Source organism: Macrobrachium nipponense, chromosome 31 (genome assembly GCF_015104395.2).
Source record: "Macrobrachium nipponense isolate FS-2020 chromosome 31, ASM1510439v2, whole genome shotgun sequence".
In the NCBI taxonomy this organism is placed as follows: domain Eukaryota; kingdom Metazoa; phylum Arthropoda; class Malacostraca; order Decapoda; family Palaemonidae; genus Macrobrachium; species Macrobrachium nipponense.
The window spans coordinates 23019832-23047295 of NC_061093.1; the positions used below are offsets into that span (position 1 = coordinate 23019832).

Consider the following 27464-nt stretch of genomic DNA (forward strand, 5'->3'; position numbering starts at 1 on the left):
GTTCCGAAAAATTCCGTAGCTGCAGTCGGCGAGCGAAGCTTTCTGGCACCCCTCGGCGCTGCTGGGTTCACGTATGCCTGGGATCGACTTCATTTAACTTCACCAAGTTCTGCTATCAGCATCAGCGAAGATGAAGTTTCTGGAAGTGAGTTACAGTGGGAAGAGCATTTATTTATCGATTGTTTAGTCAAGTGGCGTAGAAAGTTTGTGAAATGCCCAGTGAATGTTATACTTGGCCCTGCGTACGCTTGTGAATTGTTTCGCTTTTTTTTTTAATTATTGTTGTTAAATTGGATTAGGCTGCTCTCTTATGAAAAGTGCGCGCGAGTTCTGGCTGCTGAAGTTTGTCGAGTTCAGGTATTGGTACCGCTCTGTATTTGTTGCATTATAATAATATATATATATATATATATATATATATATATATATATATATATGTGTGTGTATAATATATATATATATATATTATATATATATATATATATATATATATATATATATATATATAGATAGATAGATAGATAAATAGATAGATATAAACTCCTTACACTTACAGAAAATACAAAACGTTGTTTTCCAAAGTGTTAGTTTTACACTCGCTGACATTACTGTTCACAAACACATCCACAAAACCAGTTCGCGCAAATTGAAAGCACATCTTCAACTTACCTCTTAGTTTCGCTTTTTTAACTTATCAATTATCAACTGTGTTCACTTAACTGGTTCGGTAACTCTAGATTGCATTTTGACCTTTTTATTTGCAGCGAAAATGTAACGATATCCGCTTTGTTCAAATGGAAAATTCTCTCTCTCTCTCTCTCTCTCTCTCTCTCTCTCTCTCTCTCTCTCTCTCTCTCTCTCTCTGTTTTTTTCTACTTTGTCATTACACGTCACTTTCTGTGATCTAATTCTTTGCGAGAAAATAAAAAAAGCTACGCGCCCTTTTGTTTGTTTAGATAGACTTTGGTATTAAAGGCTGATGGGAAAGGCTGCATTCAGTTTTATGTCGTATCTTTCACGTGAGTCTTTTATTAGTATAAATCTTCTCGTAAGTCTTTTCGTATTGCAGATCTTCCGTAAGTCTTTCATCACTGCCAGTCTTCTCGCAGGTCTTTCTTGACTGGAAATCTCCCCGTAACTCTTTCAACACTAAATCTTTCGTTAACTTACTTTTATTATTGCTTAATTGGGAATTATGTTTTTGTTTCGTTGTTAGGAAAGTATTTTTTCCCTTGATGTTTCGAGACGTGAAAAAATGTTCTTGGTAGACAAGTCGAGAGAAGGAATTAGGGCGGTCCACTTATGTGATATCAGCAATTTTCAGACAATGAACTTGATCCAGTTCGCCCACTTGCGCTGGAGTCTTTCTATTTTTGTCTCTTATAAAAGGCCATGAATTCACCGAGAGAGGGATTATGTCACCCCACGTCTTTTAAAGAGACGTGTGACTGTGTTCCTTATTTGATTTGGCTGAAAGTTGCCCAACCAAAGTTGCTCTCTGGGAACCTTCCTTTGTAGTTTGTTTGGGTACGCGTCCTCGTACGTTGTTTGGGGGTGCATAACAATGTGACCCATAGGAGCACTGTAGACATTACTTAAGGTTCTTTGCAGCGCCCCTTCGGCCCCTAGCTGCAACCGCTTTTATTCCTTTTACTGTTCCTCCGTTCATATTCTCTTTCTTCCATCTTACTTTGTACCTTTTCCCAACAATCCTTTCGAAGTACAACTGCTAGGGTTCCTCCCTGTGCTCGGTCTTGGCCTAAATCTCACATTCCTTCCTTATCCATACCCCGTCATTTGAATTATAGATTAAATATTTTGGTCTTGCGTTTGTTATTGTCAATATAGTCAGAATATTCTTGGATTTAGACAGGTAAAAGCAAACTCAGGATGATTTAAAGCAGAATTTTTCAAAGAGCAGATCAGGTTTATTTTCCAAGCGTTTGTTCTGAGTGGTAACGAATACCTTCAAGAACACACACACACACACCATATAATATAATATAATATAATATAATATAAATATAATATAATATAATATATTGCACTCATTTTCATACTGCGACACGTTCTTACGAAGATTACTATCTGAACTTCGTTGAAGTCTCCTCCAGTACCTGCTGGCGTTCGGACCCGGCAGAACCACGCGTTACCCTTGAGACTTTTATTTGAGCACAAATTAACCTTCACGGCCGCTCTGAGTTCCTGCCTGGAAGACCTAGTATACGGGTAAACGCAGACTTGATCGCTGTCTAGTTCCTCGTCCTGCCTGACCACAGGACACCACACCCGTACGTGGGGCGGGAAAAGGAGTCAAATTTCTGAAGTTTGCAACCACCAGATTTATTGCTGCCACGCTTTTGTTATTTTTGGCGTGGAAAATGGTTCCTGGTATAATTTTTTCATTTGATGATTTCCGCAAGGCAGGAAGAGATCGGTATGATAAGGGATGTTTATTTTTATTATTGTTACTCATTTCATATTCAGTTGTCGCAGAAAGACTGTGACTAAACTCTGTTTTTTTTTTCATCTGTCCACCCGCCTGTGGTGTTTTCACATGGTAACACTGCTTCCCGGGCTTTAAATACTTACGCTATGTGTAAATTTTAGGTAAATAAAAGGATATTTGGGTGTGCACTTGCAAGTGGAAAGCGTTTTAATAATTTACTGTATGCGAATTGCACCGTTAATATTCGAAATAGGATATTGTTATTATTGTTGAATGTAAGCTGAATGTGACTATCTAAAGCCCCGGACGCAAGCGGCTGGACAGATGGAAAAAAACAGAGTATAGTTTGGCTTGCGATTTAATGGGTGTTTTAGGAACAAGAGCCCGTTCCCGTACATAGCTGGTTTAATTTAAGAGAGAAAAGGAAACGCCGGGTCACCATAAGTTAAACGTAAAGACCGTGGCGTTTTATTACTTGGAACATCGATACAGCGGCTTTCTGAGATAAGGAATATTTAGGACAATATAAATTATTCTGTGATCTCACAATGAAACCAAGGAAACCAGCTCTCAAAAAACACACGCAGGAATTTTGTCAATTTTGATAATCAGTGACACCGTGGCACTCGTGGAATCACGTTCAGCAGTAACTCGCAGTTTGTTTTCTCTATTTTTAGTTATTTCCATTTATAATTTCATGCGAGGATTATACGAATGATACAAAGGATGTCCAGATTTATTTCGTACGTCTGAACTGATCTGTTCAGTCCAGGTTTATTTATAACATTAGTACATGCACGCGCAGATAAATAAACACACACCCATGCATGTTTGTACCGTGCATAAAATCATATCCATAAAACTGTTGTACTCTTATGTCATTATTTTATTTCAAAGGTTTATTTTTATTAGAATTTGAATTCAAACCCAGCAAGATGAACTGGAGCAGTATTTAATTCATTAGACAAAGTCGACGTAACTTTCTCCCTCAGTTTATATTGTTTTCCTGCCCCATAAACTGATAATTATTGGTCTCATATTGGTTGTGTTTCCTCTGCTATTTGGATCTTAATGGTCATTTGATTCATTTCGAAAGGTTCTCCTTTGACCAGTGCTGTTTTTTTCTCCTCTCAGGCGGCCTTCTGTGACACATGTCAGACTACCCCATCCACAACTACTCTTTGCCCCTTAGGGGGAAAGTGTCGTCAGTGGACCTCATTGGTGCACTGTAGGCATTGCTTAAGGTTCTTTGCAGCGTCCCTTCGGCCCCTAGCTGCAACCACTTTCGTTCCTTTTACTGTACTTCCTTTCATTCTCTTTCTTCGTCTTACTTTCCACTCTCTCCAAACACTTGATTCATAGTGCAACTACGAGGTTTTCCTCCTGTTACACCTTTCAAACCTATTACTGTCAAATTCCATTACAGCGCTGAATGACCTCATAGGTGCCAGTGCTTGGCCTTTGGCCTAAATTCTATATTCAAAACTCTAACAACTATTCTTTGGAACGCAGTAATCACATGATTGCTCCATTCTTGGACCGTTTCTTTTTCTCCTCGTTTATCCCTATTCTTTTCATACTCTCCCCCTTGCAGAAGAGGCCGAACCTATTCCTTCCCTCGGGGATAGCGTCAACGACCCAGGCAGTCACGATACTGCGCAATCACCAATTATCTGGTCTTCCTTCGGGGGGGGGGGGGGGGGGGGGGGGGGGGGGGGGGGGGGAGGTGTCTCTCTTCTTCTTAATGGTATTTTGACTGATCGATCGACTCTGCGTTACCTGGCGTTGCTTCTTCGTGGTTTCTCTTCCTCGATGCCTTCAGGCGTGGGAGCGGAAAATGCACAAAATTGGTAGCCTTGGGTGCTATGGTTTTTGTCAACAGTACTCAAGAACGCTATAAAAGGAAGCCGTCATACAGATGAGGCCCGCCGGGCGTATCAAGTGAAGTCTGGCAAGGGGGTCCCCCCAAAATATACCTGGAGGGTGATATAAGTGGTCCTTGGAAATTGGTTGCTGCAACCGTTTGGCTGACCTAACACTTGCTTTGGAGTGCAGTAGTGCGCACCCACTGAAGAAAAAGTTATGGGCATTGGCAATGGCATAGACAAGGACACATTCGTGTATGCATATACACGTATATTATATATATATATATATATATATATATATATATATATATATATATATATATATATTACAAATGTATAACTGAATCACGAAAGTTTGGAACGTGATAAATGCATAAATAAAGGTATAAGCCACGAAGGAAAGTTAAACACTGGAGTAGCTCCAGTGTTTAACTTTCCTTCGTGGCTTATGATAACCTTTATTTATATATTACGTATATGTAGTACGTAATATGTATTTTAGGTACACACGTGTGTATGAGTGTGTGTGTGTGTGTGAGAGAGAGAGAGAGAGAGAGAGAGAGAGAGAGAGAGAGAGAGAGATGCTTTTGTATAGCGGCGAAGGTTTTGTTGTTTACGTACTTATATTGCAAATGGCATGAAAAGAGACGGGTAGTATTCTGCTCACAAGATTCAGCTACTAATGATACATACAAACTGTATACCGAATATATGTACTTTAATTTACAGTGATAACAATGTTCATTAACTCTATTTTTAGTTTTCCTGGTTAAGAAACACACCCACGGTTTTTTTTTTTTTTTTTGCCAGAAAGATCCGTTAGGTAGATTGACTAATTCCCTGTCAGATAATATGACAAATAAATCGGTCTTTCAAGGTAACGAGGCTTTGTTTCTTTTGTTGTGTTTTTGTTAATTCATAGCTGAGTTTCCTTTTCGGTTTCCTTGGCATTTTTTTGCTGGTTTCAATTACAGGAATGAATAAAAAACGGAATGGAGGATATGTGGGATTACCAAGTTAGTGTGACAGTTTTTTCTAGTACTGGATATTCTCTCTCTCTCTCTCTCTCTCTCTCTCTCTCTCTCTCTCTCTCTCAGGATTGTGTCCCTCTTCCTGTCTGTCTGTCTGATTCTATCTCCGGAATATGCCATCTCTCTCTCTCTCTCTCTCTCTGGAATAAGCCAAGAACTCGTGATGCTCATAGCATTGATAACTGTGTTGTCTCCGTGCTTGTTATTTCTTGTGAGTTAGTAATTACTGCATTCCTTCATTTATAAGCAAGTAATTGCTGCTGTCATCTGTTTAGTGACCACGCACTTTCAGGGAGTTTCTTATCTCTCTCTCTCTCTCTCTTCTCTATCTCTCTCTCTCTCTCTCTCTCTCTCTCTCCTATCTCATCTATATATATAATATATATATATATATATATATATATAAACATATTATATATATATATATATAATATATATATTATATATATATGCTATATTATATATATATATATTATAGACATATATACGTATATAATATATATCTATATATTATATATATATATATATAATTTTTATATATATGTATATATACATATGACTTACATTTGAAACATTTCTTCAGAAACCATTATAAGAAAATAAGATTACTTATAACAATTTTCTTCAAATTCCAAAACAGTTTTGATAGACACGAACGAATGCTTTCAAGGTTAGGTACAACGGCATAACCATTTATCTGTCGAAGGCAACGGTTCTGGTCGTATACTCTATTGATCCTGGTTCAGGTGTTCACGGTGTCCTAGTAACAGCGAGACTAACAGTAATAGGATTTCTAAAACGTGTTTTTCTCTATGCGTTATTTTAAGCTCAGTCATGTTGCAGTAATACAGTTCTGCATGTCATAAAACTATACGAAAGCGTTTCTAGATTCCTGGTTTGCTAGTAAAAGTAGCAAAGTGGTCATTCATGATGGCTTACATGCCATTAAACTGTGCAAATGTTTTATAGATTCCCATGTTGTGCGTGTGAAGTTGTTCGTTGAGTTGACAAACGCACCATCGCCTCTGTGACCCCCTGCCTCACATAATTCACGACTCCACAGTTCCGCGAAGGCTGCTCAGTAAGGAGCATGACAAGGCAGTTCTCGTTGGCTTTTCAATTTTTCTCTTTATTCTCCGTCACGATCTGTTCCTGCGTAGGATTTCACGGAGTCCTGAAGCCTTGCGGCAAGTACCATAATTCAGCCGAAAATGATGAGATTGTATCTTGACCGGGGACGTGGGCATTTTAGAGTCGACTTAAAGTGATAATTTGCGATCATTTGAAGTGATTATTATACGGCCTTCCATTACGTCGGTGTTTACAAAGGCTCGTAAGTTTGGCTTAACGTGACTGCCTTTCATTAAATCCTAAAATTATTGCTTGGAGGTTCAACTCACGCCGCGGAATTACGTCTGCAGCTGTCTGCTTCGTTTTTCTGATGATGAGGCCGGATTTATATTTAGCATCATTTAGTAAGGAATTCAGGGACAGATAGAACGCAAATCAGATGGAGATTGACGGACTTTGCAATGATGGAATTACTATTATTATCATCATTACTCTTATTAGCATGCAGTCTTATGAAAGAAGCCCAAATCCTCCTGAGATTATATGTAAATTTAGAAAGAAAATAAGGAACGTAACAAAAATGATATAACGAGCGGCCCCTCCGGTGAGAGGAACAGGAAGAAAGAAAGAAAGAGATAAAGAAAATACGTAGCGTCCGACTCACCTCTCACCATCCTACCTTGTACGCATTCCAAGTAGCAGCAGGTTATTGCTAACCAAAAGGCCCCGTTTTTTGGTGTGTTTATTTATTTATTTATTTATTTATTTATTTACTTATTTATTTGTTCACCTAATAGGCACGATGCCCTCTGAACTTCATGGTTACCTCATAATTTGTATATATAAGTTTTAGTTATCTGTAAAAGAAAACTATTGAGATGGCTATTTGTCTGTCCGTCCGTACTTTTTCTGTCCACCCTCAGATCTTAAAAACTAACAAGGCTAGAGGGCTGCAAATTACTATGTTGATGATCCACCCTCCAAACATCAAACTTACTAAATTGCAGCCCTCTAGCCTCAGTAGTTTTTATTTTATTCAAGGTTAAAGTTCGCCATGATCGTGTGTGTGTGTGTGTGTGTGTGTGGAAACTCTAAAGGAAAGGCCACCACCGGGCCGTGGCTGAAAGTTTCATGGGCTGCGGCTCATACAGCATTATACGATGTACAGAAAACTCGATTCTTCGGCGCATTTTTGTTCTTGTTTGATTTTAATTTTACTTTTGAAAATCTTGAATGAGCTTGGGAAACAGATGAAGCAGCATTCGTTTCTCTGGCGGGAATCGAACCCACACTTTGCAGGATAATGAGCTCACAGCTAACCCACCCAATGACAAAGAAACGTGATGGTAATCATATGTAAAATAACGTAGGGAAACTGAGAAGTTAAGAGGTCAGTGTGGCTATTGAAAATGCATAGTCCAGGTGAATGATACCAGTGAATTTCGTAGAATTTTTCCAAGAGATGAGAACATTTATCTACACAAAGATATAACATAAAAGAGAACTAAGAGAACAGGTTTACATCAGTGAAATGCAGTACCATGAATTATAGGCATAAGGAATATGAAGAAATAGGCCTTGATAAAAACAGCAGAAATGTATAGGTTACAGACATTATTTTATCACAGATTTATGTTTTTCTTGAATCGAAGGGATAAGTAAAACTTTCACGTCGGTTTTTTTTTCTTTTTGCCATTACCAGGATATGCAGGGATTTTCAACTTCCATTCCCGTCAGAACTGGTGTGAATCATGTCATTATTGGGGTCATTCAGTTTTAGAAACAACCCGAATCATAAAACCCGTAAAATATTTTAGTAATGATGGCTGAAAGTAGGAAAAAAATCGACCGCATTCTTACCTGTAACTGATCTAAACCAATACCCAACTGGGAATAAAGTCTCTAAGCGCAGGGAAAATTCCCGACAGCCGATGACCTGAAAACTATTTAAGGAGAGTCACTCGCTCGAGGAGGTTGAATAAAGAAATAAAACTCGTTGCGCTCGGCCCGGGACATTTCATGTTTTTCCCCTTGGAAATCCCGGGTGCCTTCGTCACCCGACGGGAACAGTTCGGCAAATGGAATTTCTGTCGAAAACGCCGAGTTTTGTCATTCTTTCCTTCCCCTGAAGGCGCGAAGATGATTCACCAGATACCGCAAATGCACCAGTATCCGGTGTCAGGACGAAAGGCTGAGGGTTGGTTGGGGAGAAGACCGAGTAGAATGAGATTGGAATTACTCCCACGTAGCCATTCCTTTGACTAATGATCACTTTTTTGTGGGGAATGTCCATCACAATATTCTGGCGCCGATGGCGATGTTCTTTCTCGGGGAACTTGTCGTGGGTGGCTGGAGAGCTGAGGCAAGGGGACTTTTGGGAATGTTTACTCATGAAGTCCGTGAAGGTCAAAGTACTTGGGAAACGTTCCCTTATTGTGGAGAACATTCTCGGTAGAGGTTCTCCTTTGAACTCGATCATGCCTACGCGCGCACACACAGACACGCTATATATATATATATATATATATATATATATATATATATATATATATATATATATATATATATATATATATATACATATACATATACATATATATATATATATATATATATATATATTTGTATATATATATTACATATATATATATATATATATATATATATATATATATATATATATATATATATATATATATATATATAAAGTATTCTTAATATATGTACGTTGAAAAATTATGAACCTGACTCTGATACTCTTGAGACCTAGGAAACAAGAAAAAAAATATAATGATCATTTTCGTATTAGCCATAAAGAGAGCCGTATTAGACCCCCATCTTGACAGCCTGAAAGGTAAGAATGGTAGGATACCGGAGGAGCGAAAGCTGTCACGGGCTCCAAAACTTATTTAGGGAATTCTAGAAACAATAAATAATTATTGTTTCTATAATAATAACTCAGTTCAGTCCCTTTCATTGCTGAATTAAATTATTAGTCTAGAAACAATAATTCAATTCGGCAATGAAGGGGACTTCTTGTCTGGTCCACAGAGCAGTGACTGAAATAGACTTTGCAGAAGAAGAGGCAGCAAAAGCGAAGAGAGAGAGAGAGAGAGAGAGAGAGAGAGAGAGAGAGAGAGAGGAGAGAGAGAGAGAGAGAGAGCAGTATATTTATTAGGAATAAACAAAGACCGACAAATGAGAAATTGCTAAAGCAAGAATAATAATGGACCTGTTACTTGTGAGTGAGTTAAGTTTCAGTTCCCCATCTTAACAAGTGTGCAGTTTTGAGAGTCTAATGGTCTCTAGTCTTGTTCCAGCCATAATATAAGAGCGGTGATGTCATTGCTTTTGCTCACGAAAAGTTAGAAGTTCAGCGAAGCGAATCACAATGCCAGTCATTAAAGACTGGAGAATTAAAGTGAATTCCAGTTGCAAGGTCTTATCTTCAATATAAAATAAGTGAAATTGGTATCGATTTTAGCGTTTTGAAAAAAAAAATGATTGAATTCCATTAAATCTCTCTGGTTGTTTATGGAGAAAGTTTAGAATTAGTGTTTTATTTCAAAGTAAAAGGAGATGCTCCACAGCAATGCTTTCTCGATTTGATGGAGATTGGAGGCACCAGAGAAAGGTGAAGGGAGTAGAACGGACAGTTTCGGATTCTGTGAACACAAGAGATACTCGAAAAGCAGGCAGAGTGAGACGACAAATCTTGGCAAGCAGCCACGTTGCAAAAAAAAAAAAAAAAAAAAAAAAAAAATCACAGAGTTGCTCTCAATGGTCAAGCGGGAGACTTTTTTTTGGACCTTCGCGCCTGGCTGCTTGCATGACAGAAACACTCGACTCGAAGGTTTCAAACGAGATCAAGGCAGCAGCGTCCAAAGGAATACGGTTTGATCTCGATTTCTGAAAAGAGACGATGACAAGAATGAATTGGAAAGAAAACGGCCGCAAATCGGGTTGTGAAATGTGTTTCCAGGTAAAGAGAAACAGTCTCGGTTCTGTCGGAAAAGGTTTAGATTATTCTTGGACGAAGGGAATTCGTTCATCCGGTCGGTGCGCAGTTATAAGACCACTTATTGGCGATCAGACAAGTAATAAAATCTATCAGAAGAGGTGCGTATTGAATAAATTGGGATGCGTTGTGTAATAACACTCCTTGCGTGGATAAAAGCCTTACATCATTGTCATTAACGCTCGTATTTCTTAACGAAGTCTCTAAGAAAACATTTTTTTTGTGTTTTTTGTATGAGGGCTACTGGTTGACCTTGATGGCTAACACTACCGCGCTGCTGAGGCTTGTCGGAAAAAAAGCCCCCAAAAAGAAAGAAAGAAAGAAAGAAAAAAAAGAGGTCCATTTCCCTTACCAAAATTTGTTGAGTAATAATAATGGTAACGCGTTGAGTAGAGGCAATCGTATCAAGTCTGACAGATGAAGTTACTTCGTTGCCTGAGGACATTACCAGTTCGACGACAAATATGGTTAAAATAAATAAAAAACCTTTTTACTTTTTGTAATCGGGGTATTTACACGCACTTGTGTCGTTTATATAGACTCTGGTTTATTTTTCCTTTCTTAGTCTGGTTTATTTTTCCTTTCTTAGTCTGGTTTATTTTTTCCTTCTTAGCGTTCCTGATTGCGTGGTATAAAAGGAAATATCATTAAAAAACTTGAAATATTCCTTTCGTGTTGTATCCTTGGGTTGAGCCTCGTCATCCTCGTTTGTCACGTACGAACACCAAAGGTTATAATAACTTATTTTTCGGAGCGTTACGCTCATCAAGTTCTCCCCCTCCACGTCTCTCTCTCTCTCTCTCTCTCTCTCTCTCTCTCTCTCTCTCTCTCTCTCTCTCTCTCTCTCTCCTGCTAAGTCGTCTTGGAGCTCATGGATTTATTACAGAACTATTTTGTCCCCCTCATCTCTCTCTCTCTCTCTCTCCTCTTCATTTAAGTCGTCTGGGAAGTCACGGATTTCTTGCAGAGTTATTTTTTGTTTTCGTCATTTTCCTTGTCGTATGCAGTGGTCGTATTTTTTCTTCTTCCAGTCGTGTACAGTTACAACATGCTCTGGCATTTAAAATCCACTTGCAGCAAAATTACCGTGACTTTTTGAAGGAAAACCCCCGTCAGTAATTAAGAGGAAATAGCAATAATAGGAATGAACTACAAAAGTGCAAGGTCATGTCCACTTCTTTCTGCTTTTCTGTCGCGCCATAAAACTAACGACCGTAGGGAAAGGTGATAAAAAGAAGATTGTGTTTCCATTTGTCTCCGGATACATTCGGGAAGAAGCCTTGGCAGATCAAGTGAGAATTAGTGTACAACAATAAAAAGCGAAGCAGCTTACTGTATACTTTATGTATTTATATATTTATTTTTACTCAACACTCGCTCTAAAAGCCAACCATCGTCAGTCCACTTTTCAAGACGAGTGTTTGTCTTGCAATCATAACCCCGAGTTCCATAATGAATTTTCCTCAGACTAGTTTTTAAATAACTTATTAATGAAATTCGTCTAGACGACAGGAATTATGTCGTCAAAAGAAGGCCAAAGCAAGATAGTGGCATCAGCATTCTGTTTTAATAAGAAGCGTCTGTTATCAGCACTCACTTTTAATCAGAAGCGTCTGAGAGGAGTGGAACATGATGTATAACGCGAGGTAAATGCTGGATCCCACTCTTAACTTAAGGTTTAAAAGAGAGAGAGAGAGAGAGAGAGAGAGAGAGAGAGAGAGAGAGAGAGAGAGAGACTTGCACTACCCAGCAGGGCGTGGCCTTCGATATATTTGGACCAGGAAGCGATTGGGTATATGATATTGGCAAAGTTTCGTATCTTTCGAGGAAATGGGTATTTTTGTTATTATACGGTAGTGGTTAGAGGCATGTCTACATCTATTTATACCTCTTTGAGCAAATAAGTACATGTGAACATACACTGTATACATACATTTATTCACAAACAACGCATATATATATATATATATATATATATATATATTGTATATATATATATATTATATATATATATGTATATATATATGTATGTATTGTATGTATGTATGTATGTATGTATGTATGTGTGTGTGTGTGAGATAGTCATGATAGTGATAATAGTGTCTCAACGTCTCGGCTTCCTCATACACTTTTGAATAAGCTTATAAGTAAAAACGAATATTCAGACTGAAAATAAAATGAAAAAGTGATTCACCCTCCATAGCATGATTCGAACCCCAGAGGGAGGTTTTGGATAGAACAGGCCAATGCACTAAGTTAAGGAGGTGATAAACTATTTTCTCCCTGGCTTGTGTATTATCATAAAAAACCCAGGGTGTCAATAGGTATTTGGGTGTTATCCTCTGAGACTTGACAAAGGCGCCAGGTTGTACCGCTTATTACTTCTGCTGTCGCAACCCTCTGACTTCCCAGCCTCTCTCGAAATTGTTTCCTAGTGCAACGACGACGGTGAGGAAGCGATAACCACTGCATCATTTTCCCCTGGAACCAGTCCAAGTTAGAGGAAAGATTCTCTCTCTCTCTCTCTCTCTCTCTCTCTCTCTGCCCCACCCAGCGCTCTCTCTCTCTTCTTCCTCTCCGTCTCTCTCTCTCTCTCTTTATATATATATATATATATATTTATATAATATAATATTATATATATGTATATATATATGCACATGAAATATATATATATATATATATATATATATATATATATATATATATATATATATATATATATATATATATTTATATATATGTACATATGCTTAAAAATCACAGTACATGCACGTGACTTCATTAAATAAGCTAATACCACAGGGAAATGTTAGGCAGAAATTCGTTCCTTGACAATGTCTTAGTAAAGACGAAAGCGCTTGGATTTCTGCCAATCATTTTCCTGTGGTATTCGCTTATGTATATATGTATGTATATACAGTAGATACTTGTACTGATCAGCAACTAGATGAAGCCGGTTTGCGTAAGGGGATTGAGTACGAGCACCTCGTCTGTAAGTGGGAAAGATTTTCCAGTAAAGGATTACGAAGTCCTTAGTGGCAGGAATTTCCGTTAAGCAGCCAGGTAGCTTCTCCATGTAAAGACTTCGCCAAATGCCGTAATTATGACGTATTTGAAGTATTGTAAAAGCTGTTTTCATTCCCTTGTCTTGTGTAGTTATAAGAAAAATGTGTACGAGTTGAGAGAGAGAGAGAGAGAGAGAGAGAGAGAGAGAGAGAGAGAGAGAGAGAGAGAGAGAGATAAAAGAATTCTGGGGTAATATATCTTGCTTGGTTAAGCAAATATTTATACACGTGTCCTACTGAAGAATGGTTGGAGACATCAGATCGATATTCATTTGAATAAAAAGGTAAAGACAGCTCAGCGGGCCTTTTCACTCGCAACGGTATATATGAATAAGTGTGACCAAGAAAAGTTCTGAATAAATAAAAGGTTGAAAATCATACGCACGGGGTTGAATAAACAGGAACCGTGTATACATAAGGTTTAAGAGTAAACAGTTATGAAAATTCAGTATGAAGGTTCTTTGGATGACGAAGCATTATCATGAATACAGACTCTTAGGAAGGAAAATTAAAGTTTATGTTAGCGGACAATGAGAGGTTGATTGTAGGGCGTTTTTGCTATGGAGACACAATTGAGGACAGATGATAAGATAGGCTAAAGTTAGGAAGATAAGGAGAAATCATATAGGTATAGACGAGAGCCCATAAATTGTGATATTACAGGGAGAATGAAAGAGAGCAAATACTGGGTTACAGGGCTCAAGAGGTCCAAAAAGGAACCTAGCGTACAAACGAAAATGGGTTACCGATTCTTCAGAAGTGGAAGAAAACGAGTCAGTGATGCGAAGGAATAGTAAAGGATAGCAGCACACAAAAAAAAACCTTATTTACTTAAGAAAAAAACATAAAACGTAAACATGACTGGAAATTCCACTTATTGAAAATATGTTGAAGCGTATACAAATTGAAATATATTGTACAAACTGAATAGAGCAACAACACATAAAAACTTCATAATCATTGCACTAGCAATCAATTGCTTTTTAGAGAATCTGCTTTGCACAGCTGTCGCGTTCCTTAATGCATTTTGATACGATACTTCGTTTACAAAACAAATTCCCCTTTGAGTATCTTGGAAAGAAAACAACTATTCTCTCCCAGACGTGGAAAGAGAGCAACCATTCTCATCCAGAAGTGGAACGAGAGCGATAATTCTCATCCAGAAGTGCAAACAGAGCACTCATTCTCATCCAGAAGTGGAAATAGAGCAACTATTCTCATCCAGAAGTGGAAACAGCAGATTTTCTCATCCAGAAGTGGAAAGAGAGCGAATATTCTCATCCAGAAATGGAAGAGAGCTACTTTTCTCATCCAGAAGTGCAAAGACAGCAAATATTCTCATCCAGAAGTGCAAAGACAGCAAATATTCTCATCCAGAAGTGCAAAGACAGCAAATATTCTCATCCAGAAGTGGAAGGAGAGCGACTATTATCATCCAGAAGTGGAAAAATGGCGAGTATTCTCATCCAGAAGTGGAAAGAGAGCAAATATTCTCATCCAGAAGTGGAAAAAGAGAAGATATTCTCATCCAGAAGTAGAAAGAGAATGACTATTCTCATCCAGAAGTAGAAAGAGAATGACTATTCTCATCCAGAAGTGGAAGGAGAGCCACTATTCCTCATCCAGCCAAGTGGAAAGGGGCCGACTATTCTCATTCGAAGTGGAAAAAGATAAGAATTCATCCTGAAGTAAAGTAAAGAGGGGGAGCGAACGTGGAAATCTCAAATCCAGAGTAAAGATAATCCTATTCTGAAGTAGAAAGAGAGCGACTATTCTCATCCAGAAGTGGAAAGAGAGTGACTATTCTCATCCAGAAGTGGAAAGAGAGCGACTATTCTCATCCAGAAGTGGAAAGAGAGCGACTATTCTCATCCAGAAGTGGAAAAAGAGAAGATATTCTCATCCTGAAGTAGAAAGAGAGCGACTATTCTCATCCAGAAGTGGAAAGAGAGCGACTATTCTCATCCAGAAGTGGAAAGAGAGCGACTATTCTCATCCAGAAGTGGAAAAAGAGAAGATATTCTCATCCAGAAGTGGAAAGAGAGCGACTATTCTCATCCAGAAGTGGAAAAAGAGAAGATATTCTCATCCTGAAATAGAAAGAGAGTGACTATTCTCATCCAGAAGTGGAAAGAGAGCGACTATTCTCATCCAGAAGTGGAAAGAGAGCGACTATTCTCATCCAGAAGTGGAAAAAGAGAAGATATTCTCATCCAGAAGTGGAAAAAGAGAAGATATTCTCATCCTGAAGTAGAAAGAGAGCGATTATTCTCATCCAGAAGTGGAAAGAGAGCGATTATTCTCATCCAGAAGTGGAAAGAGAGCGACTATTCTCATCCAGAAGTGGAAAAAGAGAAGATATTCTCATCCAGAAGTGGAAAGAGAGCGACTATTCTCATCCAGAAGTGGAAAAAGAGAAGATATTCTCATCCTGTAGTAGAAAGAGAGCGACTATTCTCATCCAGAAGTGGAAAAAGGGCGACTTCGGAAAAAGAGAAGATATTCTCATCCTGAAGTAGAAAGAGAGCGATTATTCTCATCCAGAAGTGGAAAGAGAGTGACTATTCTCATCCAGAAGTGGAAAGAGAGCGACCATTCTCATCCACAAGTGGAAAAAGAGATATTCTCATCCAGAAGTGGAAAGAGAGCGACTATTCTCATCCAGAAGTGGAATTAGAGAAGATATTCTCATCCAGAAGTGGAAAGAGAGCGACTATTCTCATCAAGAAGTGGAAAAAGAGAAGATATTCTCATCCTGAAGTAGAAAGAGAGCGACTATTCTCATCCAGAAGTGGAAAAAGAGAAGATATTCTCATCCAGAAGTGGAAAGAGAGCGACTATTCTCATCCAGAAGTGGAAAGAGAGCGACTATTCTCATCCAGAAGTGGAAAGTGAGCGACTATTCTCATCCAGAAGTGGAAAAAGAGAAGATATTCTCATCCTGAAGTAGAAAGAGAGCGACTATTCTCATCCAGAAGTGGAAAAAGAGCGAATATTCTCATCCAGAAGTGGATAGAGAGCGACTATTCTCATCCAGAAGTGGAAAAAGAGAAGATATTCTCATCCAGAAGTGGAAAAAGAGAAGATATTCTCATCCTGAAGTAGAAAGAAAGCGATTATTCCATCCAGAATGGAAAGAGAGCGACTATTCTCATCCAGAAGTGGAAAGAGAGCGACATTCTCAATCCCAGAGGAAAAAGAGAAGAATATTCTCATCCAGAAGTGGAAAAAGAGCGACTATTCTCATCCAGAAGAGGAAAAAGAGAAGTATTCCATCCTGAGTAGAAAGAGAGCGACTAATTCCTCACCAGAAGTGGAAGGGCGAACTTCTCCATCCAGAAGTAGAAAAGAGAGCACTATTCTCATCCAGAAGTGGAAAAGAGAAGATATTCTCATACAGAAGTGGGAAAGAAGAAAGATATCTCATCCTGAGTAGAAAGAGAGCGATTATTCTCATCCAGAAGTGGAAAGAGAGCGACATTCTCATCCAGAAGTGGAAAAGGAGAATATTCTCATCCCGAAGTAGAAAGAAGAGCGACTATTCCAATCCAGAGTGGATAAGAGAGCGACTATTTCTCATCCAGAGTGGAAAGAGAGCGACATTCTCATCCAAAGTAGTAAAGAAAAAGATATCTCAATCCCAGAAGTGGAAAGAGAGCGAATATCTCATCCTAAAGTGGAAAAAGAGAAGATATTCCATCCTGAAGTAGAAAGAATGAGTGACTATCTCACCAGAATGGAAAGAGAGCGACTATCTCATCCAAGAAAGTGGATAAAGAGAAGATATTCTCCACCAAGAAGTGGAAAAAGAAGAATTCTCATCCTGAAGTAAGAAAAGAGAGCGACTATTCTCATCCAGAAGTGGGAAAGAGAGCGACTATTCTCATCCAGAAGTGAAAAAGAGAAGATATTCTCATCCAAAAAGTTGGAAAAGAGAGCGACTATTTTCTCATCCAGAATGGAAAAAAGAGAAGAATTCTCATCCTGAGTAGAAAGAGAGCGACATCCATCCAGAAAAGTGGGACAGAGAGCGACTATCCATCCAGAAGTGGAAAAAGAGAAGATATTCTCATCCTGAAGTAGAAACAAAGCGACTATTCTCATCCAGAAGTGGAAAGAGAGCGACTATTCTCATCCAGAAGTGGAAAGATAGAAGATATTCTCATCCAGAAGTGGAAAGAGAGCGACTGTTCTCATCCAGAAGTGGAAAGATAGAAGATATTCTCATCCAGAAGTGGAAAGAGAGCGACTATTCTCATCCAGAAGTGGAAGGAGAGCGACTATTCTCATCCAGAAGTGGAAAGAGAGTAGATATTCTCATCCAGAAGTAGAAAGAGTGCGACTATTCTCATCCAGAAGTGGAAAGAGGGGGAACATTTTCATCTAGAAGTGGAAAAAGGGCTACTTTTCTCATCCAGAAGTGGAAAGAGAGCAGATATTCTCATCCAGAAGTGGAAAGAGAGCAGATATTCTCATCCAGAAGTGGAAAGAGAGCAGATATTCTCATCCAGAAGTGGAAAGAGGGCAACTATTCTCATGTAGAAGTGGAAAGATGGCAACTAATCTCATTCAGAAGTGGAAAAAAGTGCAACTATTCTCATCCAGAAGTAGAAAGAGAGCGACTATTATCATCCATAGGTGGAAAGAGAGCAGATATTCTCATACAAAATGGAAAGAGGGGGACTATTCTCATCGAGAAGGGAAAAAGAGAGCGATTAATCATCCTCAAATACACACCCAGAAAGAAAATGTCAGTTCGATAAACCAAGCCGCCGCGGTTGTTAAAGCCAACCAAACTCCTCATGGTCAAGGCCGCGAGGACTCACCGCAACCCTTGGCCGCAACAACATATGTCTGCTGTCGATCAAAACCTCGCGAACAAGGAGGCGTTTTAGTGAGTAAAAGTCGGACCTGAGCACAAGCCGACAAAAACTAGTTTCCCTTTTATTTTTGGACGACTGTGGCTTGTCTGGTCATATCCAGATTTTACCGGAGTCTGCTTGATTCTGGTTTCAGGAGGTTGGTTCATAGGGTACCCTCAATGTTATATCTGTTCAGTGTTGTTATTATAAAAGAGAGAGAGAGAGAGAGAGAGAGAGAGAGAGAGAGAGAGAGACTCTTCTTGTGCTGTCTCTTAAAACCATTTAGGAAGGCGAAGGAATAAAGGTGGTATTTGTTTTAATCAAATATCGAAAAATGCTTTTAATTCCCCTGCTTATATATATATATATATATATATATATATATATATATATATATATATATATATATATATATATATATATATATATATATATATATATATATATATATATATATATCTATATATATATATATATATATATATATTGGGATTTCTGGAGGCTCTTGGGCTTCCTTCCCCTCCCCTCCCCTATCACTCCCCCTCCTTATCACTCTTCCTCCTACTCCCCTCCCTCCCACTCTCCAATTCCCTTCCCTCTCACTCTCCCTCCCCCTTCCACTCTTCCCTCCCCTTCCCATTTCCCCTTCCCCTTCTCTCCCCCTCCCCCGTAAACTGAGTTGCTACCCATAGACTTAATAAATACAGGTTAGAAGGAGCATAAAAGCACATTTATTAATATTATACACACACACGCACACACACACACACACACATATATATATATATATAATATATATATATATATATATATATATATATGAATAACTTGATCACGAAGTATATTAAACGTGATGCTATGTACAAAACCTTTATTTATATATATGTGCATGTTTGTATGTATATATATATATATATATATATATATATATATATATTATACTATATATATGTATATATATATACATATATATATATATATACATATATATATATATGCTTTGAATCATGAGTCGATGGAGTTTCCAGGAAAATACTGTTTTGAATATTAAATTTCTTCTGTTTCTTCGAAATCTGTTATCGGCGGTTGGTCCCCTAGTATCCTCAAGGGTGAAATCACACTGTATATCTGTAACTTTCCCTTCCTGTCACAGTTTACCACTTAAGGTTACTTCCTCTGATTCAATGTTTCTTTATCTTCCTTTATTTTCCCCTGCAGAGCAAATACCTTGTGTACATGGGCCATAGCTTAGCCTCAGTCTTATCATAAAAAACAATCATCTTGTGTGATTCCATACAGCCCACAGAGCATCAGTGCCCATCTGTCCCCTCGCTGAACCTATGATAGTAAGGAGAAATACCTTCTTAACAGGCTTTTTTAAAGCTCAGTTTGATTTGCTTATTAACTACTTTATGCTTTCTCGCTATTCTAAACACCCTGTTACCTTGGGTGAGGTTCAAATTTAAATAGAAATAAATCATGATTCTGAAACCCATCTGAGTAGTACTCCTTGGCGCACGAGAGAGAGAGAGAGAGAGAGAGAGAGAGAGAGAGAGAGAGAGAAATCTTTGATATTACTTTTCTTATAATCTAACTGATTCACACCAGGAGACACTTACATTAAACATGAAATATCTCACATATGTTACCATTTCATCAGATATTTTAACCAACATTAACTCCACATAAGTTTAAAAACTACTTTAAACTATAAAATCTCATTAAGATATTAAAGAGATTCTTAAAAGTGCGTTTCAGTAAAATATCATCACTTAATACCAAATGACAACATCACCTCTAGCTTTAAAAAGGGGGGGGGGGGGGGGGGGGGGGGGAGACATTTAAACTTCGTTGAATCAAATACCTCAGTTCAGTTTGAATGAATACCTTTAAATTCCTCCCCGCGAACGAATGGTTTAAATCACCCCCTCCCCTCCATTCATATGCGTGAACCCCAACAGGGCATTTAAATCGCGCTTTGGATTCAGTATAACGGAGGTCTTGATTGGCGGGAGTTTAAATGCCGTCTTTAAGTATTACAGGCGCGAAAAAAAAGCAATTTTAGTCCGATGTGATTTCGTTATCATTTTTTAAAGTAATTTAAGAAGTAAAGTATCTTCTTTCGTCTCTACGTAGTTACTTTTAAGTACATTATTGCAAAAAATTATTTGTAATTTCGTTGAATATATATTTTTCCAGCAACACAGAATATTAGACGCTGCATTCAAGTTATTTTGTAATTGTTCACTATTTACCAGTAGATTATGTGTTAATTTGAAAAAAATATTAGTTTTTTCCATTTTTTAACGTTTTTTTTTTCCATTATTTAACATTCAACTTTCTTTTTTCAGTATTTACAAAAAGTCTGTATAATACTACTTCGCATCCTATACTTGTGGCCACGCTTAGAAAATTTTCTTACTTCTCCTTTGTTTGAATTCTTTTGTCGCGTAAAGTATCTGTACAATCATTGAAAATGCTTTCCTTTCCTGTGATTGATAATACTTTCTAGAATCTTTGCTCTAAATGACCAGGTTAATGTAGATATACCATGTGTAAATTCCTTTCTAATGTAAATGATCGACTGTCGTCCAGTTTTCCCGGGCAGCGCCGTGTTGGTCAGCCAATGTAAAAGTATATATGTATATATATATATTTTGTCTTATATATATATATATATATATCTATATATATCATATATTAATGGAACTCAAGGGTAACATTCTAGATTCTGAAACTTGGCAGATTACTGAACGACATCTAGAAATACTTAAAAGTTACTTCCCTATTTGCAATTCGTAGGATGGGATATAATTTCACTGGTTCTGTGATGGCAATGGACGCGTTACTGGGGAAACTGATGTGTGGGTGCATACCATAGGAAGATTCTAAATGAAGTAGTCATCCTTGATTCAACAGCTAGAAGCGGCATGTGACAGTGACTGCTCTTTTGTTTTTTCTCTATGGCCACCCTCTGAAAGTAAAGGAGATTCTTTCTGAAAAACTGTATATGCAGGTAATTTTTGTAAGCTTAATTGCAATGGAATTAGACTCAGCTGTTGTATCAAGCTACACACGCAATATAGCTATGCCCGTTAAAGTTAGGTATTAACCCGGTATGTATCCACCTACGAGAAGCTAGTACTAAACATGGTAGACGCTCAATATCGTTTATCATTATAACTGTCGACCACGCAATATACAAATGGGTGTATATAATACTTTGATTCCCGTCTGGATACCGGATTAATGCCTAAAGTCAGATCCTTTTCCTCCGAAGCAAAGTTACTCTAAGAAATAAAACAAGGGCAACATGTAAGATGCAACAAAACAGGAACCAAAACAAAGAGACGGAGAACCTTTTTCATTTTTTATTTTTTTTTACGGGTTCCAGACTAGAGCATTGCAGTCACGCCTTCGTGCGTTCGTGGACGCGTGTACTCTTGTAGGTGCAAGCAGAGGAACATGATTACTGTTATCTTCGATATCAGTAATGGTAATGTACATTCATAAGTGATATTTGTGACATTAAACTGGTGGTTAATGTAATGTTTTCACGTCACTAATCTGCATTTCGCAATGTGATTTTACTGACGAAATCCACGCAAACCCATGGCTACAGAGTATCAGAACTTTTTTTCATTCATAACATGGAACCGAGTGAACACGAATTTCAATGAAGCACTCCAGTCGGGGGACAAGCAGGTGCTGAAAGATGAGAGTCCTATGGTAAGTCTGTATGTAGTAACAGAGTATTTCTTGAGCATATTCTTACCATTCAGATGGTCGTCGACAATATTGTCATGACTGTCAACGAACTCCATTCATCTCCTCTTCGTGAGTGAAAAAAAAGGAACCCCTTAGGAAAAAAAAAGAAAGAAAGTACACCCAGTAGAAACGTCTCCTAGGACATAACCCTTTAAGACAAGGCAGCCATAGGACGAAACCACGTTAAGACGAACCCTTATATTTTGAAGTTCTTACATTAAAATATTTTCCTTCCGATTTGGGAGGCAATCGGCCAGATATTAATTTTGAAGATTGCCGATATTAGAAAACATGGTGTATATAAGACCACTGAGTACCCTTCTTCACTCAGTAAACGAGTTAAAGGGCCAGTCCTTGTTAACTCTATTCATTCTTTTGATTGAATTATTAGTTCTTGTTGATCACAACTTGTAGCTGCTCTGTATGAGCCTGGTGATGGTACAGACATAAGTGAGTCTTGTTTGAAAAACTGTTATGAAGATATGTAACCTTCTTAGTAAGCTTCTGATGAGAGAAACAGTTTTTGCATATGTTTCATGATAACGAGAAGCTATTGCCTCTGATCTGTTTCCCTTATATGAAAAGATGGAAATTTCTCAGAGCTTTGGCTGCGCCATAGCCTCTGTGTCAGTGTACTGCTTTTAATTGCGTTTAAATTCCGTTGCTGAAAAATACACTGAAATATTCCTTTAAGTATTGGTTTTTAAGGGTTTTAAAGGTCGCTCATGAACTGCAGAGGCAAGAGAAAGGCAATAGCAATGTCACTTTATATCCTAGAGGACGAATATATATATATATATATATATATATATATATATATATATATATATATATATATATATAAATCTATATACATATATTTATATATATATATATATATATATATATATATATATATATTATATATACACATACGTATTTACATGAATGATCAACACCCAAGCCCCTTTCCCACCCAAGATAAGACCCGGGAGAACGAGGCAGTGGCTACTAATGACTCAGTATCTAAGTCCCTGGTACTCCCCTAACAGCCTCATCTTTGGCTCACAGAAACAGCAAGGTCATTTTGCCAGCGAAATCTAACCAAACCATGAGCGGGGCTTGTTGGACCTGGGACTCCAAAATGACAATTCCAGGCGAAAACAATTTAGCTACCACGGCCCTATTCATTTGTCAAACTCGACATCACAGGAGACATCGTGAATGGAAAATCGCCATATGCAAAAGCCAGGAGTTTAGTAATAAATAAATATAAGGTTGCTCGGAATACGTGTAGAAGAACTTGTACTTGAAGGCATTGAGCTAGTGTCAGCTGTTATGAAAGCCTCTTCCAGTTATTTGATCGTCGGGGAGGGAAATTGCAATCGTGAGACACCAGTAATCAGTGAAGATTTCATGGCTCTTCTCTTGAAATAATCATGGAAAGTACATTTCTTTTAATTAACCAGATGCATGATCGAATACAGTTTTTACTGAGGTTCGTGGTGGAGGAATTACAATGATTTCTAATTATATAGAAAAGTTGTATTCTAATTTGGCACGGGCCATTGAAACTGTACTTAACATAAGACAGTAAAGCCTGAGAATTATAATCGTTAAACAACGTAACCAGGGTAAAAATACAAATTTATCAAAGAAATTTAAAGATGAAATTATACATGACATCGTTATGAATTGGCTTCTCCTGATAAAGGTTATTTCCAATGGCAATTTATTCTACTAACGATGAGACATCATCAGCAAGCAATTTTGCGTTCTGCAGAGGTTATGGGTTAATCATTTGAACTACGTTGATCTCTCTCTCTCTCTCTCTCTCTCTCTCTCTCTCTCTCTCTCTCTCTCACACACACACTTGAAGTCTTGGTAATGTATTGGTAGTCACTTCAAATATACAACTGTCTTATTTCTTAGTAAATTGCGATAACTCTGGAGTTTCTAATTTTCAAAATGATAATGATAAAAAAAGGCAATGAAACGATTGACTTTAATAAAGGGACTGGGAGGGCTGTTGTCATTAACATGAAGGTCATTGGCGCATGCACTTAGTACCAATTTTATTAACCGGATGTGATACGTTGAAGTAATGGTAAATTTTTAGAAAGACTTCTTGTAGATTATATAATTCTGCCATCTCTGAATAATTGATCTTGTCCAAGTAGAGGAAATGAGATGGAAATATTACGAAAGTCACATTGATATCAATTCATGAAATCATAATCCCTTGATCTCTAGACAACCTATTCCTCTTGCATAACATGCGTCTGACCTTACTGAGCTCGTCCAAGAATTTCTCTTCCCCGCGTCATCAAGGTCGTTGTTCATTACCCTCTGCGGTCAGCATCACTCAAGTAGCTTTGATATCTGGGATTTCGAATGGGATCTCTGTGATTTGCCTTCCTTATAGGCGGGATCACAAAATGGTTGGTGATTGGGAATAATTCGATTTGGAGATCTGCAATCAGCGAGTAATCTGTTCTACCTGTGAGCTCCGGGAGAGAAACTAATGACAGCTCTCTCTCTCTCTCTTTCTCTCTCTCTCTCTCTCTCTCTCTCTCTCTCTCTCTCTCTCTCTCTCTCTGACTACAAGTCTTTTGCCGTGTCAAAAACTTTACTTCGATGTCACCTTATTTTTACACCTGTGAAAATTTCGGTGGGAAGTCTGATGATGCTCTTTCGATTTTTATGATTTATTATGTCATATTTTGAAAAGGGAGTGTCAGATATATTTTAAACAGCCATTTCTTAAGACACATAAATATTTGCTGTGATAAAATCGCGTAATGGGAAAATTGAATCAACAAGATCTCTCCCAGGCTTCTATAGAGTAAAGCGTCAAGAGGCTGCTATATGTTAAAAGACGATTTTATTAACCTTCTTTAACATATAGCAGTCTCTTGACGCTTTACTCTATAGAAGCCTGTGAGAGATTTTGTTGATTCAATTTTGCCATATGTGTGTATGAGAGAGAGAGAGAGAGAGAGAGAGAGAGAGAGAGAGAGAGAGAGAGAGAGAGATAGAGAGAGTTCAAATGATTAACCCATAACCTCTGCAGAACGCAAAATTGCTTGCTGATAATGTCTCATCAATAGCAGATTAATTGCCATTGAAAATAACCTTTATCAGGAAAAGCCAATTCATAACGATGTCACGTATTATTTCATCTTTAAATTTCTTTGATAAATTTGTATTTTTACCCTGGTTACGTTGTTTAACGATTATAATTCTCAGGCTTTACTGTTTTATGTTAAGTACAGTTTCAATGGTCCGTGCCAAACTAGATTTAAGAGGAAATATATGCATGGATATATATACGATACATATGGTACGAATATACACTTTCCTGTGCCCTCACAGTGACAGAATTTTAATGTTTTCGTTTTTCAACAAATAGTTTAGTCTGTCCAGATAACAGTGATTTTTATCTTATTCTTACGTCTTAACAAGTGGATATCACTCACATACCTCGACCTCTTAAACTGACCTCCTCTCTTTGTTCTCACTATACTATTTCTACTTCGCATTGCTCCATGCAAATCTATTATTAATGATGGATTTCTCTTGAATTTTCAAGTTAAATTTCGTTTGCATTGCAGGTGTTGGTGTGCGTAGGATTCGCTCTTTTGTCCACGACAAACGCGGCAGCCGTTCCTTCGAAGGCCAGTCTCTCTCCCAAAGACAAGCTGGCCCTCGAGATTCCGATCAAGCAGCACCTCACGAACAAAGCGCAAGGGAAGCAGGAAGGGGTGAAGGTCAGTTACCCAACCACCACCACCACCACTACTGAAACGCCGAAGCCCCAGAGACCGAAGTATGTCGACGCTGCCGTCTTCAGACACCAGTTCACCACCGCTGCTCCTCCGTCCGGTCCTTCGGCAACGGCGGAAGAACAGGCCACCGTCGTCGAAGTCAGCCGGGTGACCGGCAGAGATGTCGCGGGGCCCTTCGCCGAGGCGTTCAGCTTTCCCCAGACTGCGACGGCCATCATCGGGTCCAGCGCAGCCACCGCCGTGGAGCCCGTTGAGGATGTCGAGTCGTACGACTACGAAGCCCTCCTGGCTCTAGAGGATCTTAGTCCCTTCGGAGGGGAGTTGGATATCCTAGGAGGCGACGCTAGAAGCGCTGCTTACCTCTCAAGTTTCAGACCTGTCGGATTCTAAGGCTTCGACGCTCTACGTTCGCCAATAGATAAAAGTGTATTTGGGTTCTCTTAGGTTGCTAAGAATACGTGGGATAGAAGTCAAAGTTGTCTTTTTTGCTCGTCTGTTATATTGTCTGTCTGTTCCTGGAAGTGAGAACTATTCATAACAAAATACATAGGAAGAGCTGTAACAAGTGACCACCTAGTAATAATAACAATAGGCAAAAAACCTCTCATATAAGCTACAGTTGTATAAACTACAGAAAGAATGATGTATTCATGACGGCACAGCCATAGGAACACTTGTAGAAGAAATGTTTCTTGCTCCCCCAAGCACTCTCTCCCATTCTCTCATTACGAAATGGATAATTATTTTAAAGATTTACTGGGATGATCTAGGTGTTCTCTGCTCCACTTTGATTTTTAAAAGTATTCTTGAATTCATCTAACATTTCTGCTTGAATAAGATCTCTCTTAGTAGACTGAATGTGCTTGAGATCACTTGATGCTTGACAGTAATAGTTTTTGAGCATCTAAAACTTCATTTATTTACCAATGACATTTTCGGACTGAATCACTGACAAACAGATTCACCTCTTTCGTCAGTTTCCTGATGTCATGAATAGAATTATTCTTGTTGCCATAATGATATGATGACCGTATCCAAGTGTGTTTGTAAAAGATGGGCCATAATTATTTCTTGGTAATTAAGTCTTTACACTTCTAAATGGGAACAGTAACAGTCCAATTTAAAATTAAGTTTAACAGATTGAGGAAATTCTTATTGAACTGATATATATTATATACATAATATATATTTATATAAATGCATAAATGAATGAGTAGATATAATTATATATATATATATAGTATATATATATATATAGTATATATATATATATATAAAACACCTTCAGCACCGTCATCTAATCAGTGAATCTAGTGATGCCACAAGATCCAACAAAGACAAATGAGGACGCAATCAGTCTGAGTGATGGAATACACCTCCCATCAACCTAAGTGCCTTCTCTTTGTGCAGTCACTGTTTGAGAGCCATGCAGAGGTTGCCTGTAGTAAGTGGGATGTATTAACGTGGACAAACAAATCATTTTCACTCTCATCCAAAGTAGGATGCTTTGATGGATCGCCGGTAGATCAGCTTATGAGTTTTGGATATGAGTATGGATATCT

At 38.1% G+C, this 27464-nt stretch overlaps 2 protein-coding genes across 4 annotated transcripts in view; both read left to right on the forward strand.

The window, feature by feature from the left end:
* Positions 1-27136, forward strand: LOC135206693 (uncharacterized). The gene is made up of 2 exons (XM_064238114.1): positions 1-145; positions 25729-27136. Exons 1-2 carry the CDS (start codon positions 131-133, stop codon positions 26290-26292), a joined length of 579 nt encoding a protein of 192 aa, XP_064094184.1. The 5' UTR covers positions 1-130; the 3' UTR covers positions 26293-27136.
* The window catches only part of LOC135206691 (bestrophin-4-like), a 514714-nt gene that overhangs the window by 321363 nt on the left and 165887 nt on the right, over positions 1-27464 (forward strand). Inside the window, exon 1 of one of the 3 annotated variants that reach the window (XM_064238110.1) lies at positions 152-357. The exons of the other annotated variants lie outside the window; for them this stretch is intronic. Within the exon in view, the coding sequence (XP_064094180.1) occupies positions 311-357 (47 nt within the window). The 5' untranslated portion in view covers positions 152-310. Of the gene's footprint in view, positions 1-151; positions 358-27464 lie in introns of those variants that run through there. 3 annotated transcript variants of the gene reach the window in all.